At 44.1% G+C, this 16,128-nt stretch overlaps 1 protein-coding gene across 1 annotated transcript in view; it reads right to left on the bottom strand.

Moving 5' to 3' along the window:
- Window positions 1-13,900, bottom strand: part of RETREG1 (reticulophagy regulator 1) — a 130,253-nt gene extending 116,353 nt beyond the window's left edge. Inside the window, exons 1-2 of the mRNA XM_077269699.1 lie at window positions 13,614-13,900; window positions 4,124-4,230 (exon numbers count right to left, since the gene is read on the bottom strand). Coding sequence (XP_077125814.1) covers window positions 4,124-4,230; window positions 13,614-13,756 — 250 coding nt within the window. The 5' untranslated portion in view covers window positions 13,757-13,900. The remainder of the gene's footprint in view (window positions 1-4,123; window positions 4,231-13,613) is intronic.
- Between the last annotated feature and the right edge of the window lie 2,228 nt (window positions 13,901-16,128).

Below are 16,128 nucleotides of genomic sequence, written 5' to 3'. Positions count from 1 at the left end.
GAGACACACAGTATCTTACCTCTTGGTATTCCGGCTCTTTCAGTTTTCACATATACCGGAGACACTTACACATGAAGACCTATTTAAGTGAATGGGTCTATGAACATGTCCGTTTTTTAACATCAGCATGGGTTGCAAAACATCCCGCACCCGCTGATGACACATGGATGACATCCGTGTGTCATCAGTGTGACACGTACCGCTGCCTGGGAATCAGCGGTACAGTTTGTGCTGTTCCTTGGCGCCGGGTGCTGAAGACAGCTCACATCACTGTCCCCTGCTTGAGCTGCAGTAATGGTAAAATCTATATTAAAAAGTTATTCCCATCTTTATATATGGATATTGTTGGATTGTGTTAGTTTAGTTTTTTAATGTATTGCTTATTAAAATTTGCATCCATTCATGAATTATTAAGATTTCCCCTTCTTTTGTTTACAGAACATTGCCTAAGATTCTGACCACTGTTTATCTGGTGACCTCTACACTGAAGCTGGCCAGGATTAGGAGGCAACAGTGCACTCCAGCAATCCTGGTCATCTTCAAAACAGCGCTTACGAGCTCATTAGAAAAGAGCTTGTAAGCACTGCACATGTTCTGGCATCTATGAGTGGTGGTCGGTATCCAATGAGCTGTAAACATAATAAATGTATTAATATCTTAAGAATGGCTGAACACTTCAATGAGCTGTACACTGCAAAATGTCACTATCCAGAAACAACGATTTATGAAAAATGGGAGCAATCCTTCAAGAGAATACTCAAATCTTTTCTTAAGACTATAAAGCTCAACTTTTATATCAATTGAAAAAAAGGAATATCAATGCAGTGTGTCTGATGTATTGGTCAGTTTGGATATTAAAAAACCTGATTTGAATAGTCTGGTAATCTCTGATGATACAGTCCATGTAATGAGGTATTCATATCAAAGACATGTATGTCATATTCCCAGGATATGCCATAAATGTCTAATAAATAAATTCTCCAATCTATGACTCAAATACATCACGCTCCACAAGGTAGATGGGTACAAATGGAATGAACCGTCGCACACATATTGTGTCTCTCTCCCACTGAGGACCATGGAAGCTATGAGTAAAGTGAGCTTGATAGGCTCTCCAGAATTCCCATCTCTCCAGTCTATCTCAACCTCGTCCCGCAGAATTGGAGTCAGTGGGATCCTTTTACTTCCATTGATAGAAGGTCCTGTGATATTGGAATACGCCTTTAATCATTGTATAAAGAACGTTTTACATTTTGGATTCTGTTAATAAAACATTCTGTATTACTTCTGAAAAGCTGTAGGAATCTGGCCCTGCTCACAGCTCAATATATCAGGAGATCAGAGATTTGGGCCGTCCATGTATCATGTATAGCTCACATAGGATTGCCAGAACAGGACGTCGCTGTTTTGACCTCTCAGCTTTGAAAACGTTAAAGGGGTTTCTGGGAATAAAAAATAAAATTGGCTAAGAACCGAAAGGTATAAATATAATAACAACTTTTATCCCACCTTTAGTCGCCATCGGCAATACCAGATTGGGGTGCCAAGGCTCCATCAGTGACACTGACTCTGTGGGGGCCCACTGTTCACCCCCATACACATATTACATTAATAATTAATGTATAATAATACACTTGGTAGTTTGTAAAGTGAATGACAATGCTATTGTCTGAACACAGTGATTCTCATATAGGGAGGCTCCCAATCCTGTATAGAAACCTACCAGGGATTCACCTGTTCCCCTAGTCTGAACCTGCCCAACAGTACTGAAGTTAAAAGTCCATCATCCATGTCAGCACCACCCTACATCTCCTCCCTGGTCTCAGTCTACCACCCTACCCGTGCCCTCCGTTCTGCTAATGACCTGAGGTTAACATCCCCAATAATCAGAACCTCCCACTCCTGTCTCCAAGACTTTTCACAAGCTGCAACAATTCTTTGGAATGCACAGGTTAATATGATTAATCTCCAATCCTCACAGTTTTAAACGTGCCCTAAAAATGCATTTGTTCAGACTGGCCTAGCGCCTCAACGCATTTACCTAACTATCCCTTTGTGCCCATTCAAAATTTTTACCATAACCAGGTTCCTCGCATCATATTTCTCATACACTTTATGCAGATAATTATCCTCTGTGTCTGTACTGTTACATACTTAGGCCGATAACCGGTTCATGCAGCTTTACATGAACACCCGAGCCTTACACTATGGCTGGTCCGAACAACGAAAGCAATTGTTACCATCAACCTCTCGTGTCTCCCCTATTTCCTCATAGATTGTCAGGTTGCGAGCAGGGCCCTCATTCCTCTTGGAATTTTTTTTGATCTATGTGATTATTGTTATTCTGTAATGTCTTTATTGTCTGTACAAGTCTCCTCTAAAATGTAAAGTGCTGCCGAATATGTTGGCACTATAGAAATAAAATTATCATTATTATTTTAAAGCCTGATGCAGTTAACCCCTTCATGACATGGCGATTTTCCTTTTTTTAATTTACCATGTTCACTATTTGCAACAACTGGCAATATGATTTCCCAGGTCAGTATGTGTATCCGGATACCAAACATGTATAGTTTTTTTTTTTTTACTTAAGTGGTGAAAAAAGGTTTGAAAATTTGTGAAATAAAAAGTGTTTTCTTTTGTCTCCATTTTCTGAGACCCATAGCGGTTTCATTTCTCGGCATCTGAGGCAGTGTGAGGGCTTATTTTTTGTGCCTTGAGCTGATGATTTTCCAGATACCATTTTGGGTAGATACATTGTTTTGTAAGCTCATGTGAAAAGAAAAAGGGTTGGTTGGCACTGAAAGTACTACAATTGTCCGTATAAAACTATTGCAACTATGGAGTAACAATATCCGGGGAATAATGCTTCTATCGGGAGTTCAGGTGGTGCTCAGCCATAGGAGACAACACATCCAAAATGCAGCGATATAGTAGAAAAGAAAAGGCAGCACTCACCCGTTGATACTTCCGTTATTAAAGTTGCTTTTAATCCATAAAGATTACACTTGTACAACCAAATGCGGTATTGGCTAAGGCATAGGAGTGAAGAGGGAGCGGTGAAGACAAAAACAGACGACGGCCGTTTCGCTCTTACGAGCTTCTACGGGTCCCGTAGAAGCTCGTAAGAGCGAAACGGCCGTCGTCTGTTTTTGTCTTCACCGCTCCCTCTTCACTCCTATGCCTTAGCCAATACCGCATTTGGTTGTACAAGTGTAATCTTTATGGATTAAAAGCAACTTTAATAACGGAAGTATCAACGGGTGAGTGCTGCCTTTTCTTTTCTACTATATCGCTGCATTTTAGATACATTGTTTTGATTGCCTCTTATTGCATTTTATTGCAATGTTCTGGTGGCCCAAAAAATTTAATTTTGGCGCTTTTGATTTTTCCTCTCATTACGCCGTTTACCGATTGTATTAATCTACTTTATATTTTGATACATCAGATTTTTATGTATGCAGCAATACTAAATATGTTTTTTATTGTTTTCTTTTTAATGGGGCAAAAAGGGGGTGATTTGAACTTTTCATGTTTTTTTATTCTTTTCATATTTTTAAAAACATTTTTATTCACTTTTTACTGATTAAATAGTCCCCTTACTGACTAAATAGCACTTCATCAGCAATGATATGTATAGATCTCGTATGAAAGCCGGCTACGGGCTGGCTTTCACATGAAAATTATAATGATAGGGACGGGGGTCATCAGAAGACCCCTGGCTGTAATGAGAACCCATAGGCGCCCCACGATCATGTCACGCCAATGGGAGTGTTGAACGACGCACTCCTCTGCCAGCGCTTGTTAAATGATGCAGTCAGAGGCTCCATCCTCAACTGTTAAAGGCACATGTGTGGGGAAAGATGTGGGCTTGGCGTGCATGCCCACATCAAAGTCAGGGACATAACATGACGTAAATGTATGTCATATGTTGTGAAAGTGTTAAAAGAAGTGACAAAAGATGGGACATATGCACAGCAAGTTGTTCAGTGGTTCTTCAGGTGAGTTCCAGGCGAAATCCACTTTTTGTCCACCTGTAATATAAACCATCTTTTCTCCTCAAAGTTACTTGGAGATAAGTAGTATTTTTACACTTACAGTATAATTTTATGAAGCTGCTTACCTCGACTTCTCGACAGTAAAAAATGTCTGATTATCTGAACCATAACAAGTCCGATTGAAATGAGTGACAATAGATGATATAGTCTCCATGGAGTAGAGGCAAGAAACCTGGAAAATAAATAAAAGTCAAAATCACACTTCTTGCTGTAAGTATCGTATAGCATACATACACCAAGAATATGGCAGCAGCTCTGTTCAATCAACCACAGACTTCAATGAAGCAAATGGAATGGAAGTGTGAAACTTTAGACTTTGTTTCACTTCCAATCAGGCAATTTCCATCTTTTTAGCCATACACAGTAGTAGACTAGGCTGGAAAGATACACATAGGCTCTTCAGATAGGAAGAGGACTAAACTCTAGTGCCACCTATTGGATGTAGCAGTCCTAAAAGTCAGTTGTGACCCTTCAAAGGGGCATGGCACATGACTTAGAATAAGATAAACACTTTAGAAACTCCATTTGCAGACACTTGCTTTGGAGAGCTTACCCTTCATTAGTGCAACGCAAGAGTAGTGGTTGGGTGGGGGGTCTCTGGTAGGGGAGCTGAAGTGTAACGTTTCTGCTTGTAGAGAACAATTTGCATATTAAAATTCCCAGGGTACATAGCATGGCCTGTAAGGGTACCGTCTCACAAAACGATTTACCAACGATCACGACCAGCGATACGACCTGGCCGTGATCGTTGGTAAGTCGTTGTGTGGTCGCTGGGGAGCTGTCACACAGACAGCTCTCCAGCGACCAACGATGCCGAGGTCCCCGGGTAACCAGGGTAAACATCGGGTTACTAAACGCAGGGCCGCGCTTAGTAACCCGATGTTTACCCTGGTTACCGTCGTAAATGTAAAGAAAAACAAACAGTACATACTCACATTCCGGTGTCCGTCAGGTCCCTTGCCGTCTGCTTCCCGCACTGACTGACTCCCGGCCGTAAAGTGAAAGCAGATCACAGCAGTGACGTCACCGCTGTGCTCTGCTTTCACTTTACGGCCGGGAGTCAGTCAGTGTGGGAAGCAGACGGCAAGGGACCTGACGGACACCGGAATGTAAGTATGTACTGTTTGTTTTTTTTTTACATTTACGACGGTAACCAGGGTAAACATCGGGTTACTAAGCGCGGCCCTGCGCTTAGTAACCCGATGTTTACCCTGGTTACAAGCGAACGCATCGTTGGATTGGTGTCACACACACCGATCCAACGATGACAGCGGGAGATCCAGTGACGAAAGAAAGTTCCAAACGATCTGCTACGACGTACGATTCTCAGCAGGGTCCCTGATCGCTGCTGCGTGTCAGACACAGCGATATCGTATGGATATCGCTGGAACGTCACAGATCGTACCGTCGTAGCGACAAAAGTGCCACTGTGAGACGGTACCCTTAGTCTCCCTATGAAGACTTGGCACTCCTCACAAGGAGAAACGTTAACCCCCTAGACAGATTTTGCTGGGGCCCATCTGTATCCCAATTTTTGGGGATTCAGAGGGAAGCCCCAAATGAAGTCATGAACAGACACAGGATGTGAACCCGACCTAAGACTGCCTAAATAGGCATAAATATGTCACAAGGGGACCCCATCAGGGACCCTGTTTTTGAGCGAGTGGAAAATGACTTTAATCTCTGCTGATTATTTACTTGCTCATTTCCGTCTAAAGTACAATCGCTCTCAGTGAAGCAGCACTGGGTTCTCTCCTATCTAAATAGCTGCATGTTAACTTACAGCAGGATATTGAAACATAGAATTATGTTAACTGTGAAAGTCCCATAAACATTTATGAAAAGCTTATTTTATCAGTTTGCCAAGCTGATAGCCATACAAAGTAAATAGCTAGTCAAACAGAGTTATCATGCCCACAGTCATAGATCGGTCACGGTATTGTAGCGGAGGCTTATTGTCACCGATCCATATAACAATTACAAGGGGAATAATATAAAACAGTCCTGCAAAAATCATACTCCGGTCCAGTAACGCCATTATGTACGGCTGTGTCGGGGATAGGGCAGCCTGGATTTGCACATCACTTGAGGTTTTTTTGCCTGTAGTATAGGGGCACAGCAATATCTCTCTTCTCTACGGGCAAGATAAAATGAGTGGAAAAAATCTGCAGAAATTCTTTTGGTGGAACTGCAACAAAATCCACACAAGTTACACGTGGAGTTGTTGTGAATATTGCTGCAAATTTGCCTATGCATTTCAAGGAATGAGCTTGGAGGTGAAGCTGAAATTGACATGGCCACACAAAACCCATTCATACCAATAATAAAAAGACAATTCAAATTGTTGGAATAAAATGGCCGTGAAGTTTATTTTGGGTTACATTAAGACTCAGTAATATAATAAATCAATGAATTACTCAGATAAAATTGTCCAAACACCAATAAACCAAATCCACCCATAGAATGGGCGATTTTCCCACAAATAAACCATCACGACAGTATGACTAATAAATAAAGGGAGGGTGGGATCTTCGTTTCTTCATATATCCAGCGCAATGGGGAAAGAACCACCAAGCAGGGCTTTTTATACTTTAAAAAAGCCCGCCAAAATAATATTCCACCAATAGCAAACCGTTAAAAAGGCGCCAATAAAGCCAGTCAGAACCGATTTGAACTGCTCCTGAGGTAATCAGAGCTGACTCACTGACCTTTGTTTGACCTTTCATAAACAAAAACAGCTGAAGCAAAAACCCATAGAATAACATAGAATAACATGAAGGCTATTCAGGGTTTATGTAGCCATGAGACCCCCACCTTACATTCTTATGTATTTGGGTGGGGGGCTAGCATGATCCAGATTAAAAATTCACATTGCAGGTCAAATTCTGCATAGATTTTTTTTTTACAACATTTCAATGATATTTGTTCTAAAATTATCCCAGAATATTTGCAGCAAATCAACCCTATGTGAACTTACCCCAGCAGCAATAATTGCCTGTCCGCAGCCCTCTAGTACTAAAGACTCACTTGGCATTGCCAGTTTGTTTGTATTTTTTTTTTTTTGCTTCACTTTAAGGCCGGTTTCACACGTCAGTGGCTCCGGTACGTGAGGTGAGAGTTTCCTCATGTACCGGAGCCACTGACACACGTAGACACATTAAAATCAATGCATCTGTGCAGATGTCATTGATTTTTTGCGGACCGTGTCTCCGTGTGCCAAACACGGAGACATGTCAGTGTTCGTGGGAGCGCACGTATTACACGGACCCATTAAAGTCAATGGGTCCGTGTAAAACACGTACCGCACACGGACGTTCTCCGTGTGCCGTGCAGGAGACAGCGCTCCAGTAAGCGCTGTCCCCCCCACATGGTGCTGAAGCCGCGATACATATCTTCTGTGCAGCAGCGTTTGCTGTAAAGAAGATATGAATAATCCATTTTTTTAGTGGTATTTCGTGTTTAAAATAAAGCTCCATGTCCCCACCCCCTGTGCGCCCGCCCGCTGTTCTGAAAATACTCACCCGGCTCCCTCGTTGGCTGTCGCTGCTTCCTGTCCTGGCCGCAGCTTCTCCTGTATGCGGTCACGTGGGGCCGCCGATTACAGTCATGAATATGCGGCTCCACCTCCCATAGGGGTGGAGCCGCATATTCATTACTGTAAATGAGCGGCCCCACGTGACCGCATACAGGAGAAGCTGCGGCCAGGACAGGACACTGCGAGGGAGGCGGGTGAGTATTTTCCGAACAGCGGGGGGGCGCACAGGGGGTGGGGACATGGAGCTTTATTTTAAACCGAAACACCACTAAAAAAATGGATTATTCATATCTTCTTTACAGCAAACGCTGCTGCACAGAAGATATGAATCGCAGCTTCAGCACGATGCAGGGGACAGCGCTAAACTTTAGCGCTGTCTCTCCTGCACGGTCCGTGTGGTACCCAGGCGGCACACGGCTGCCGCACGTGTGCCACACGGATGGCCTACGTGAGCTCACGGACACACGGACACGGATAACTCCGGTACCGATTTTTTCCGGTACCGGAATTATCTGGACGTGTGAGACTGGCCTAAGGGGATGTTCACACTGAGTTTTTCAGGTGTTTTTTGAAGTGGAAACTGAAAACGTAAAAACTTGAAGTTTCCGTTCAGTTTCTGCTCCAAAAACTCAATAAAAAGACTGTGTGTGAACATACCTTCAGGGTATGTGCACACGTTGCGGATTCTCTGCGGATCCGCAGCGTTTTTTGAGGGGCAGAAACGCTGCAGATCCGCAATGGATTTACAGTACAATGTAAATCAATGAGAAAAAAAAAATGCTGTGCACACTTTGCGGAAAATCCGCTGCGGAAACGCTGCGGTTTAAAAGAAGTAGCATGTCACTTCTTTTTTGTGAATCTGCAGCGTTTTTGTACCCATTCCATTATAGAAAACCGCAGGGGTAAAAACCGCAGCAAATCTGCAAGAAAACCGCAGCAAAAACGCACAAAAAAACGCAGGTGCGTTTTCTGCCAGGAGAGACAGAATCCGCACCAGAAATTCCTAAGCCTAATCCGCAACGTGTGCACATACTCTTAGGGGTATATGAACAGTTTTTTGGAGGCGATCAAAAACAATGTGTTTTCAAATGGAAACCACTTCAGGAAATACCGTACTTTTTTGGTTAATTTTTGGAGTTTTTTTCTTTTCTTGAAAAGTTTTTGAAGAGTTTTGTAAAATTTTTATCAGAAGCATTTTTTGTAGTATTTGAATTGGACAGTGCCTAATTTCCAGAGTTTTCCATCATGAACGGCTTAAAATATGCAACATGCACTTTTTTTGTCCCCACCATTTTTTTTTTAAAATGTGTAGCAAAAAAAAAGAATCAAAACATGACATAAGAACAACAAATCTTTTACAATGGAAATGAATGAGAAGAGTCTTTCAAGTGTTTTTGAAGTGACTTTTCAGGGTTTTTTTTAAGTGGACCTGCTCCAAAAGACTCCCCAAAAACCTCTGTGTGCACGTACTCTAAAGCTGCAAGTACTTAGGTTTTAGTTAAGTTTTGTCCCATCATTACCACTTTGTGTGACAGCACAAAAACTATTCTGATGAGTGTCTCCTCCGTCCCTAGAAGTCACAGTAACACTTCCAAGATTCTCCCCTCCCAATGGTCAATGCCAAACTTCCCCAGTCCATCTCCATTCCAGTAATCATAACCACCCTATCAGTATCTTCACCCATAATCGTCCTCAGGCCACCCAATCTCAGCAGTTACAGCTACAATTCTGCAACAGACTATGCTCTTCTTGTCGTTATGGCTACAATTCACCAAAACCTACCCCACCCTTCAGTCAGTACTTCCAGCTACTATCCCTCCAACACCTAACCACACCCTCAGTAGTCATGGCCACAACCCCCAGAAAGTCTACTTACTTCAGTACTTACAGCCACAATCCCCTGAAAACCTAGCAAACTCACTAGTCAAAGCCTCAATCCCCTGAACACCTAGCTCCATTCTAAGTAGTCAAAGCCACAATCTTTTGAAAACCTACTCACCTCAGTGGTCAAAGCCACAATCCCTGAAAACCTACCCACTCAATAATCACAGTCAGAATACACAATCCCACCAAATAGGTACAGCCACAATCCTCGAAAACCTACCCCTCCAGTAGACACATCCACAATCCTCTGAAAACCTACCCAGCTCAGTGGTCACTGCCACAATCACCATAAACGTACTACCACTCAGTAGTCACAGCCACAATCCCCTAAAACCCTCCCCTCCCAAGTAATCATGTCCACGATCCCCCCAAAAAACAACCACCTCGCTAGCCACAGAACCAGTCCCCCAAAACTTACCCCTTTCAGTAAACGCCGCCACAATCCCTAGAGATTTACCTGCCTCAGTAAAAACCCTCCCCTCAAGCAGTCACAACCACAATCTCTCAAAAAAAAAAACTACCTCAGTAGTCACAGCCACAATCCACTGAAAGTCTCCTCCACAATTAGCCAAAGCTACAATCCCCTGAAAACCTACAGCTCAGCCTCAAAGTAGTCACAGTCACAATCCTCTGAAAATATACCTGGCTCCCGCCACAATCTACCTGGCGCCTGGTTACCACCACAACACCCAAAAACCTACCCCCCTCCATAATCACAGCCACAGTCTACTAAAACCCTCTCCTGAAGTAGTCACAACCACAATCTCCCATATATAAAATCCCGTCAGTTGTCACAATCCCCCAAAACCTACCCCTCCACATCAGTAGACACTGCTACAAGCTTCTGAAAACCTACCACCTATTCAGTAGTCACAGCCGCAATCCTCAGAAACTCCCTCGCAATCACAATTATACATGCACCTAACGACTTTTGCCATGATCCCGAATTCCAAGACCATGATGCTTTTCAGTGCCACTTGGTTCTTCTGGCCATGGTGGGACTCCCCATCAACAAGAGGAACACTGTGCCCATTGATAGAAAGTGTCCACCCAATCTCCACCTGAACGGACAATGATGAATACTGTGCAATTCTTCAACCCTGAATGGGTGCCATCATTATACCAACTTTAGTACTGGCATCATCCCATTACACAGCAATCCCAGTGCCATTAATCATTTGTCACAGAGACATGGTGACTCACCTCTATGGAATAGAAATCTCTGCAAAACATAAGGTATAGATAAAAAAAACACTGAAAATGAGAGCACACTGAAATTCCATTATACTCACAGCATCAGTTATAATCATAAAGCTACCAGGGCTATGGGCCAATAGCCAGGGCTTAAGGCTGTAATGATAGGAGCCAGTGCCAACACTCAGAATGGGGTCCTGTTATCACTGCATCGAAGAGGGAAATCAGACACTGGACTTGCCAGGCCAACACTTTTCCAATAAACCACAGCAGTGGCAGCAATCTACACTGTCCTATAAACTCATCAATAAGCCAATGTGTGCCCAGAAAACAGCACGCCACAGTGCCCCTATAACATTCCAGACAATGCCCCCGAACAGTGTTAGAGCCACAATGTCCTGACAATACTCCAGACAACACCGCCCAACAGTGGCAGCAAGCCACAGTGTCCCGACAACATCCCAGACCACACTGCCCAACAGTGTCAGAGCCACAGTGTCCCGACAACATCCCAGACAACACTGCCCAACAGTGTCAGAGCCACAGTGCCCCTACAACATTCCAGACAACACTGGCCAACAGTGGCAGCAAGCCACAGTGCCCCGACAACATTCCAAACAATACTGCCCAACAGTGTCAGAGCCACAGTGCCCCTACAACATTCCAGACAACACTGGCCAACAGTGGCAGCAAGCCACAGTGCCCCGACAACATTCCAGACAACACTACCCAACAGTGTCAGAGCCACAGTGCCCCGACAACATTCCTGACAACACTGCCCAACAGTGGCAGCAAGCCACAGTGCCCCCACAACACCGCCCAACAGTGGCAGCAAGCCACAGTGTCCCGACAACATCCCAGACAACACTGCCCAACAGTGTCAGAGCCACAGTGCCCCTACAACATTCCAGACAACACTGGCCAACAGTGGCAGCAAGCCACAGTGTCCCGACAACATCCCAGACAACACTGCCCAACAGTGTCAGTGCCACAGTGCCCCTACAACATTCCAGACAACACTGGCCAACAGTGGCAGCAAGGCACAGTGCCCCGACAACATTCCAGACAACACTGCCCAACAGTGTCAGAGCCACAGTGCCCCTACAACATTCCTGACAACACTGGCCAACAGTGACAGCAAGCCACAGTGCCCAGACAACACTGCCCAATAGTGTCAGAGCCACAGTGCCCCTACAACATTCCAGACAACACTGGCCAACAGGGGAGCAAGCCACAGTGCCCCGACAACATTCCAGACAACACTGCCCAACAGTGTCAGAGCCACAGTGCCCTGACAACATTCCTGACAACACTGCCCAACAGTGGCAGCAAGCCACAGTGCCCCGACAACACCGCCCAACAGTGGCAGCAAGCCACAGTGCCCCTACAACATTCCAGACAACACTGGCCAACAGTGGCAGCAAGCCACAGTGCCCCGACAACACTGCCCAACAGTGTCAGAGCCACAGTGCCCCTACAACATTCCAGACAATACTGCCCAACAGTACCAAGACCATAAAGAACAAAAAGACAGCGCCACAATGGATGGTGAAAAAAATAAGAGCTTACATTTATTCTGCCTCCTGTAGTGACGTTTCGGTCAACAGACCTTTATCAAGGTCTGTTGACCAAAACGTCGCTACAGGAGGCAGAATAAATGTAAGCTCTTATTTTTTTCACCATCCATTGTAGCGCTGTCTTTTTGTTCTTTATGGTCTTGGTACTGTCCGGGATGGGCTCCCTGGTTTTGGACGTGCGCCCCTGTGTCCGCTGAGACCTTCAATCTATATAAGAAAGGGTGCGGTTTTGACTTTTTTTTTGTTTTAATACTGCCCAACAGTGTCAGAGCCACAGTGTCCCTACAACATTCCAGACGATGCCCCCAACAGTGGCAAAAAGCCAAAGTTCCACGCAATATCACCAGTCTACTAAAGCCACTCAGGCAATCACAATGTCCACGTGACAACTAGCAACAGTCCAAAGTTTTTCATGAAGCTGATGCCTCTAGGGGGCACTGTGCAACAGTATTTGACCAGTATAAGATGTGCACGTTTTACCTCCTCACCTGTAATATACAATACACAACTTATCACTCAAGGACTTTGTTCCCCACCCTAAGTAGCAGAATAGGATGTACAGCGGCGTCTTCCCACATTCCAGCGCCCCTCCATTATATCAGCAGTGTATATAGGATTACAGTATATGTGGGCTCTGTCTGTTTATCTGTCTATCTATCATCTATTTATCTAATATCTATTTAGCTACACTCTATCTATTATCTATCTATCTAGCTATTATCTATCTATCATCTATTTATCTATCTATCTAGCTATTAGCTATTATCTATCTATTTATCTCTCTAATATCTATCTATCATCTATTTATCTATCTTTCTATCTAGCTATTATCTATCTATTTATTATCTACCTATCTATCATCTATTTATCTATCTACTAATCTTTCTATCATCTATTTATCTATCTATCATCTATCTATTTATTATCTATTTATCTATATATCTATCTATCTATCATCTATTTATCTAATATATATCTACACTCTATTATCTATCCATGTCTCTAGCTCATATCTATCTGTCAATTTATCTATCAGCTGTCTATCATCTATCTATCTATTTTACACTTATCTATTATTTATCTATCATCTATCTATTATCTATCTATCTATCTCTCTATTATCTCTCTATTATCTATCTATCTATCTATCTATCTATCTATCTATCTATCTATCTATCTTCTATTATCTATCTATTTGTTATCTATCTATCTATTGTAAATCTATTATCTATCTCTATCTCTGTCTCCATCCCTCTGCATTTCTCGGTAGTGTATGTGCATCTGTCTCCATGTCGCCCATGCATCCCGGTATCCGCCCAGCTGCGCCCCCCATGCCAGCTGCCGCCCTGCTGTGCCTTCACCTACCAGAAGAGGAGGTTGCAGCAGAGGAAGGCTGCCAGGCTGTACAGGGGCCTCCTCCAGGTCAGCGCGTCCGCCACCCGCACCACAGTGTGCCGCCATACGGGCTCCCGGTCCCCGGTGTCGCCGTGCGCTGCTGTGCCGGCCATGCTGCTGCGGTTGGCCCAGCTCCTGCCTCCTCCTCCCGCCGCCGTGTGTTATGTGTTGGCGCTGAGGAGGATGCTCGGAGCCCCCATGTAGGACGGGCAGGTGGGATCTCCTCCGTCCTCCCCACCTCCCGCACGTCACAGTGGGCACAGGGGATGTAAGTGTGCTGGTCACGGACTACACCCTGTGCTGCCCGCTCCTCACCACCTCGCCCTTCCCCAGTGCTGCCCCCAGTCTGGGCCAGGCTGACCACTAATTCATCCGATCAGTAACCCTTTACACACAGGTGTGCTATAATATAAAGGGGCTTTAGAATATCTATCCAGCCATTATAGGGTAAAAGGTGGGTGCCCACCATTGGGGTATGAGATTTTTCAGGTGGATATTAAGACCTGACATGGGCCACAACCCTTCTGGTATTGATAGAAAGCTGCGGTGCTAATGGCGCAGATGTCCCCACATCAAGCTGACACCGGATTCGTGGACAAATTAGGGAAACCATGGTGGGCGGCCACGGGGATGGCAAATCCGCAGGAGAAGCCGGGGGCCGCCTCACATTCCTGGTGTCGGTGCCATTGGAAACCAGCGTCTGATTTTACCACATGATGATTTGTTCCCCATCTTCCTCACAATGCCACTAACCTGACAAAGTGACCCTGGTACAACTGGTAGCACCGGGGTCCTGTGCCGGCGGATCTGGCGCTGCACCTATATACAGAGTGTGAACAGGGCACGACGGCTCCCTGACCATCCTGTGCTGATGCTGCAATGCTCATTGGAATCTCTTTGGTGGACATTTGTATATGTGATTACTTTTCTTTAGGAGGCAGAAAACATAGCAATCCTAAGGGGATTTTTTTTTTCCAAAGAATGAGCTTTCATGACAATATTTCTAGTGCTAGCGATGAGAGTACGTGCTCGGACAAGGCGTTATAGGATAAGGTGTTATCTGAGCATGCTGGGGTGCTGGGCAAGTTACTTCGGCATGCTCAAATAATATGTCCGAATCCCCATGGTTGCATGTCTCAGGGCTGTAACACATGCAAGAATTTACTATCGTGTCTGGCAGTATTAGGCTATGCTCTCATGTTGCGTTTTTGCTGCGGTTTTTTTTTTTTGCTCTCTTGGCAGTAAAGAAGCTGCTTACATAGAGCAGGTTTTGTGGAGTTTTTGTTGCGTTTTTATTGCTGTGTTTTTGTTGTCTCTTGTGCGTGCTGATAAAGCTTAGTGGCCCAAAAAAAGCATAAGAATGAAAAAAATGCTAGAAAAACGCTGAAAGAAGTGACATGCTGCAGTTTGCAAAAACGCAGCAGTTTTCCAAATCAGTCAGAAAAAAAACAATGTGTGCGCATAAGATTTCTAAAATAGCATCTCATAGCTTTTGCTGGTACTGTAAATGCAGCTTTAAGGCTATGTTCATACGTTGCATTTTTGCTGCGGCTTTTAATGCAAATTTTATGCTTTCAGTGTTTTTGCAGCGATTTTTCACCCATAGAAATCAATGAGTGAGTGCAAAAATGCTGCAAAATCGTTATCAGCAATTACGAGACAACAAAAACGCGGCATGTGCCCAGCAAAAAATGCAACAAAACCAGCTTTTTGTATGCAGCTTCTTTACTGCCAAGAGAGCAGGTTTTGCCTGCAGAAAAAAACACCAAAAAAAGTGTGAACATTGCCTTAATATGTATAAAAAAGCAGCAAAAACACTATGTGTGACTATAGCTTATACAATATACTGACTTACAATGTAATAATTATTTTTAACTATGTTTTCACAATTTTCCATAAACTTGGATTTAGGGCTCTTTAAGACGTTAGTGTTTGTGGTACTTGTGGTGACAGTTTTCACACGTACCAGAGACACTGACACACTTAGACCCTCTGCACACATGTCAGTGTGTTTCCATGGACTATGTGTCCGTGGGCAAAACACATTGACATCTCTGTTTTTTAACAGCAGCACGGACTGTAAAACAACTCCGCACACGTGCACACTCATGACACATGGATAATAATAATAATCTTTATTTTTATATAGCGCTAACATATTCCGCAGCGCTTTACAGGTTGCACCCATTATCATCGCTGTCCCCGGTGACATCAGTGTGACATGTACTAGTGCCTGGGAATCAGCGGTACTGCTCGCACTGTTCCCCGGCTCCAGGTGCTGAAGACGGCTCTCATCAATCTCCCTTGCTCTGCCCGCGATCAGCACGGGCAGGGGACAGTGATGAGAGTTGTATACAATTGATAACAGTGAGAGCAAACGGCGGCTGATGGGAGTATTCATCAGTCGCCACCTGCTCTATAAATAAATAAAGGACAAAAAATTAGAGGGGTTCACCTATATCTTTGATAACCAGCCAGGCAAAAC

The sequence above is a fragment of the Ranitomeya variabilis genome, chromosome 6 (genome assembly GCF_051348905.1).
Source record: "Ranitomeya variabilis isolate aRanVar5 chromosome 6, aRanVar5.hap1, whole genome shotgun sequence".
Lineage (NCBI taxonomy): Eukaryota > Metazoa > Chordata > Amphibia > Anura > Dendrobatidae > Ranitomeya > Ranitomeya variabilis.
This window is presented reverse-complemented; position numbering and strand designations above follow the sequence as displayed.